The sequence below is a fragment of the Periophthalmus magnuspinnatus genome, chromosome 9 (assembly GCF_009829125.3).
Source record: "Periophthalmus magnuspinnatus isolate fPerMag1 chromosome 9, fPerMag1.2.pri, whole genome shotgun sequence".
NCBI lineage: Eukaryota > Metazoa > Chordata > Actinopteri > Gobiiformes > Gobiidae > Periophthalmus > Periophthalmus magnuspinnatus.
Genome location: NC_047134.1, coordinates 4,741,821 through 4,747,646, shown reverse-complemented (window position 1 = coordinate 4,747,646; position 5,826 = coordinate 4,741,821). Strand labels below are relative to the sequence as shown.

Sequence of the window (5,826 nt, the reverse complement as noted above, 5' to 3'; positions counted from 1 at the left end):
TGAATTTGGTATTTTAATAATTTCCTCAATAAACCAGCGGGGTTGTGACCAGCTGGCACTCTGCTCAGACCAGGAAAACGAGCGCTCACAGACACAGAGCACAGCTCATGAGTGGTCAGAACAGCACTCAGGGCCCACTGATTTGTTCAAGACGCCAGAAACTTTACTGGAGCTTAATTTATTCATTTTTTAAAAGTATGTAGGTGATAAACATAACAGTCCTCCTCCTGTCTCCTCTGCTCTGTACACTCAGTTGCAGTGTGCTACAAGCTCAATTAAGACTTTAAAAGTTCTAATTACGAGTTTTAAACTCATAATTAGTAGTTTTAAAACTCATAATTACGAGTTTTAAACTCATAATTAGTAGTTTTAAAAGTCGAAATTACGAGTTTTAAACTCGTAATTACGAGTTTTAAACTCATAATTACGAGTTTTAAACTCATAATTACGAGTTTTTGTGGGGCTTTTTGTGGGGCTTTTATTTTTTTTTTCATGGCGGAAACGGGCTTCCATACACAGGGGACTGAAAAACATGATATGTGACCACAAGAGGTCCCCAAAGCATCACTGTGCGTATTGGCTCTCTGTAAGGAAAGAGAATTGAATTTGTTTGATAGCTGGTGTATTTATACCACATACCGTGTAAATCATTGTTTTGGTTTTACAGAATTATTTGTTGATTGACAATTTTTCAATCTGTGTATCTTAAATCAGACTGACAGGTATTGCAATAGCCAGGTCTGAGGACTTCTGTAAAACAGGAAAGAGTTATTTATAAAAATGACTACTACTCACCCTCTCAGCAGAGGAGTCTGATCGACGGGCTGACATTATAGCACTTACAGTAGCGCTTAACTGATATAAAGAATTTTTTTTTTTTAAATCGACTTTTTGAGAACTTTTGTTCCTTCAGAAGATATTTAGTTTTAAATTGTTAATCGCCATGCCAACGGTGCTACTTTCTCTTCCTTCTGAAAATCTTGGACATGCTCTATTTGTGGGCGGGGTCTCGCGTGTTCTATAAGCGATACTTCTCCACCTGTGCACGCGCTCTGACCTCCTGATGCACGTCCACAGGTGAAAGCGTCCTCGTGTTTATTCAAATCACCGCGCGCTCCATCCCCTCTATCCAGCGAGTTTACTGTCTCAACTGTGTCCAGTCTGCGCCCTGGCTCTGTCCAAGTTCCAAACGCGTCTTTACGCACGCTCCAACGAACAGAACGCACGGGACTGGACCTGTATGACTCGAGAATGAGCAGCTAACGTGGACACAGGGAGGACATGCGCACGGTAAAACCAAACTATGATTAAAAACACGGTATTTTAGTCCGTTGTTAATACATGACAATATGATCAAATTTTGAAAGAAATAGAATTAGTTTAATGTAGATTTAAATTTTAATCTTTGGAAGGCTTCAGCTTCTCCTGATAAATGTTATCAAGGCTAAGGTTATGGCAAGTAAAGAATATGTATAAGTTATTCTATATGAAAGCTGCTTAAACATCTGAATTATAAGTATTGTTCAAACTGGTGCCAAATAGACAATGGTACACTGATCTAAAGCGAGTAATGAACCAGGAACTGCCCCAGGTCAGATACACAAAGCACAGTCGCAGGTCTTGTTGAGGAAACAACGTATTTGCATGATTCTTTGTTTATTCAGACCGTCATCTGAAATTCCCTGTAAATGGTCCGCCTTTTAACAATTGCCTGACTGGTTGTTTTCTATTGGACAGAGTCTCACATGAGTCATCAACTGTCATCAGCTCCGTCCAAAATGCAGATTTACGCACAAAGAAGGCATTTTTTGACACGCCTTCAACCTTCATTCAACAAAGTAAAGGAGTTGTCATGTATTTTTATGTCATATAATAACTGTTGTGTAATGTAGACAAGTTTTGGTCCTTGTTAACTCTACTGTGTCACATCTGCTGCCCCCAACCAGGAAATAAAATGATGAAAAAATGAAACTTCACCAAAATAATAAAACTAGAAGAGACTGGGCAAATTTTAGTTAAGTCTGAAATGTTAACTATGTTTTAGAGAAATGGTAGTCTTAACTTGTCATATGCACTTTAATGTCTGAACATAGCCAGAGCTGATTTCCCTGCATTTTGAATCTGGCAACTTCCCAGATAAATGACGATGTGTGAATAAAGCCGCAAAATTGTTAGTAACATCACTTGGATTCCTTGGTTACGAGCTTGGCTCCATTCAACTCATTCAGTTTAAATGATGCCGCGGTGACACCACACTCAGGAGGGTTGACTGTTAAGCAACACAGGGGCCTGTGATCAATATGAGTGTTCATAGGCCTTCAACAAAAAGGTCAGCGTAACTTACTGAAACCTGTTGGCTAATGCTAGTTAGCTTGTGACTGTAATCTTATTTGAGAGGGACTTGTTTAACAGCAAAATATTGGATCACCTGCTGTAGTTTATCTAAGCCAGTTCTTTATGGCTAGTTTGTGTTAAAACAAAGCTCAAATTTAAGTCTAACTTTAGTAACAGAGCTTCAGACAGAGCAGGACCTCCAGTTAGCATCACACTCCCATGGAATGTTGATGACATCAGCTGCAAAGTGTGAACAGAGCAGACCCAGCAATGTTCTATGACTGGTGCATGTGTGAATGGGGGTCACTGCTCAGTTCTGACAAACTACTACAACTGTCGTCTCTGTCTTCCTTAGGTGTCATTCGGGTTCCTTCCTTAGACCCACCAAACTCATCACTGTGGTCACCTGCTCGTCCGTCTTCCTGATGCCTCACCATGAACCTCTACAGTGACGTGACATTTACTCATTATGACCTCACTTCTTCCTCTGGCAATGATGTCATTTACCCTCCATCTGCGCTCACTCCTCCCCCTATCCCTGCCCCTTTTCCGACCACCCAACCAGCGGAGCATCACCAAAACCCCTATCAAACAGACCAATCAGAACTCTGCAATAGTCACGCCAACCCTGTGTCATCTGCAACTGTTAACGATCAACCTGCCCACCACCCCACACTGGTCCAATCAGAGAGCTTGAACATTACAGAAAATGCAAACTATTTCCTGTCGACTGACCCAGTGGACCAATCGGATGTCTCTAGCCCTCCCCGCCTGTCCATCGTGTCGTCGCAGAGCCCGGATCTCGAGTGTTCAATCTGCTTCAGTCAGTTTAACAATGCCTTCCGCTGCCCGAAGATGCTGCAGTGCGGTCACACGTTTTGCCTGGAGTGTTTGGCGAGGATGAACGTGAAATCTCCGGAGCCGAGCGCCCTGCTGTGCCCGCTCTGCCGCGCCTTCACGCCTCTGCCTACCCTGGGACTACCCAGGCTCAGCAACGACACGAGCGTGCTCTCCTGCCTCCCCAGCTCCATGCAGAGAGTCTACAGCGTCCGATTCGTGAGGAACAAGGGCCGGCTGCAACTCAAGAGGTTAGAGGCTCAGACCTGGATTGAGTCCTGGTTTTTGAGTTGTGGGACAGACCGCTTTAGTCCTTGGGTTCATCCTGAGTCGGTTCTAGTTTAGACCTGAGATAGTCTTGGGTTACTCCTTGGTTCACTCTTTGGGTGAGCCCTGGTTTTGAGCCCTGGTTTTGAGCCCTGGTTTTGAGCCCTGGTTTTGAGCCCTGGTTTTGAGCCCTGGTTTTGAGCCCTGGTTTTGAGCCCTGGTTTTGAGCCCTGGTTTTGAGCCCTGGTTTTGAGCCCTGGTTTTGAGCCCTGGTTTTTAAGCCCTGGTTTTGAGCCCTGGTTTTGAGCCCTGGTTTTGAGCCCTGGGTAGTGGTGGATGAAGTACTCAGTTTTGTTAAGTAGATTTTTTTTTTCATGTGATACTTTTACTTGAGTAATATTTTACTTCTGTATCTGTACTGAAGTAAACGTATTTAAGTATCCATTTTTTTAAAAGTACCTTTAGAGAATTTCACACAGATTTTGATAAAGTGTTGGTACTTTGTTAAAGTTGTTAAATGTAGTGATATTGATTTAAAAAATGATAAATGTTGGTCGACAGTAACAATAAAAATACATTTCTTAACTTCGCTTTAGTCAGGACCAGTCAGGAGCACCACCAACATTGTAAAAATAACTCCTCAAATCAAATGAAAAGTATTTACTTTTCAGTCCAGTTCAAAAATGTAGTAGAGTAGAAAGAATAGATACCTGCTCTCAAATGTAGTGAAGTAAAAGTAAAAAGTATCTACTGTAAAATTTTCCAGCTTCGACCCGGTTTAGACCCAGCTTACACCTGGTGTTGAGTCCTGGAATAGACCAAATTATTCCTTGATTTACTTTGGATTGCAATTAATCTTGCAGCCCTAATCCACATTAACCTCGATGCCCTCCCTCTTTCTTTCAGGCCAGACGCCACTCTGACCCAAAGCATGCGCCGATCTGTGGACGTGGGGCTGCCCAGTCCGGTCCCCAGAGACTCAGTGGGCAGGACCAGAGGCGGAATGGGTGGGGCTCTGTTCAGATTGACAGGTCGTCCAGCCTGTCGGGCCGTCCTCCTCATGACTGTCATTTCCATGATCGTCCTCCTCACTGCCATCGTCGTCTATCTGCTCACCCACTTCAGGACCTAAACACCGTGATATCACCTGTCCCACCCACACCACCCCAGACATGTGTCCTCCATTTAGTTGGCACGTGCCAAAATCCCCTATAATGCATCAGGATTGACTGGAAAAGAAAGGTGCATGGACTTGCATATCCCCACTGCAGAAGAGTCACATGACATCAAGATGAGGTCACTATAATGTATAATATGAAAAATCTAAGGTAAATTTTATGAAATAATTTGTCTTTGGATCTATTATAATTTTTGACAGGATTTTTAAAATGTTCTCATTTTAAAAAGAGTATCTAGGTGTTTCAGCCCACGTAGAAATTTAACCTAGCGTGCAAGGTACCATGGATCATGTTAGACATTCAATATTATTCATTCAGGTTGACTCAAAATGGCGGACCACATGACGCAGATCTGGTAGTGACATCCAATTGACATGCCATGACCGATATAAACTTGTAAATTCAAACCATTTTGAATGTCAAATATTTTTCTGCAGACAGTATACGTCTGCTCTACCAGATCTGCGTCATCATCATTGTGTCACTTCCTGTTTTATGTCAATAACAAAGATGGCGCACAGAGGAGCCATTTTGAAAACCAAACTATGGACTTGTTGAGTTGTGGCTTGTCATTCAAATCAGATGCAAAGTCAGAACCAGTTACTTTTTCCATATTTCCATGTTCCACAAACAGAGGGGATGATGCAAATATGAGTCAGTTATTTTAGCCCCGAATGCTATGACATAAACCCATGTTTTAATGTTTGACTGTTTTGTTTGTTTTTTTTGTCACTGAAGGCACTTTATAACCCATTTTAGATTTAATAGTTTTTGTTTATATTCTGATGTAAAGTAGAACTTTTATATATTTAAGAGACTGTTTTAGGATGTTTTGAATAAATAAATGCTGTACTGTTTCATTTGTACGTTGATATTTTGAGTCTAGGCCCATAAGTGCATTGTGGGACTTGTATAAAAGACAATCCAAAGAGCCCATTTAGTTATGTTTATATTATTGGTTTAGTTATTAAGTTGTTGTTCCTTGTTCCTTGTTATCCCTTGTTTCACCACTAGACGGGCCCAAGTGCACACACACACCCCAAGTAAGGACATTAAAGGAACGTTCTACCAGTACCTAAATGTGGATTCCCTCATTCTTCCAGCTCACCTGAACAAATTTCATTACTGTCCTGAACTGACACCCTGCAGTAATTGCTAGCCAGCATTTAAGCTAGCGCATATTACAGTCCTCATTACAGGACTGGCTATT

At 41.9% G+C, this 5,826-nt stretch overlaps 1 protein-coding gene across 1 annotated transcript; it reads left to right on the top strand.

Annotated features, from left to right (window-relative positions):
- The first annotated feature begins 1,049 nt into the window (after positions 1-1,049).
- LOC129456520 (RING finger protein 223) lies at positions 1,050-5,488 on the top strand. The gene is made up of 3 exons (XM_055224191.1): positions 1,050-1,290; positions 2,690-3,422; positions 4,345-5,488. Exons 2-3 carry the CDS (start codon positions 2,770-2,772, stop codon positions 4,568-4,570), a joined length of 879 nt encoding a protein of 292 aa, XP_055080166.1. The 5' UTR covers positions 1,050-1,290; positions 2,690-2,769; the 3' UTR covers positions 4,571-5,488.
- The last annotated feature ends 338 nt before the right edge of the window (positions 5,489-5,826 follow it).

Excerpts from the sequence above, each read along its gene's own strand:
- LOC129456520 (XM_055224191.1), top strand. The coding sequence starts at position 2,770 with ATGAACCTCTACAGTGACGTGACATTTACTCATTATGACCTCACTTCT. Across the intron at positions 3,423-4,344 it reads GGCCGGCTGCAACTCAAGAG|GCCAGACGCCACTCTGACCC; the intron begins GTTAGAGGCTCA and ends TCTTTCTTTCAG.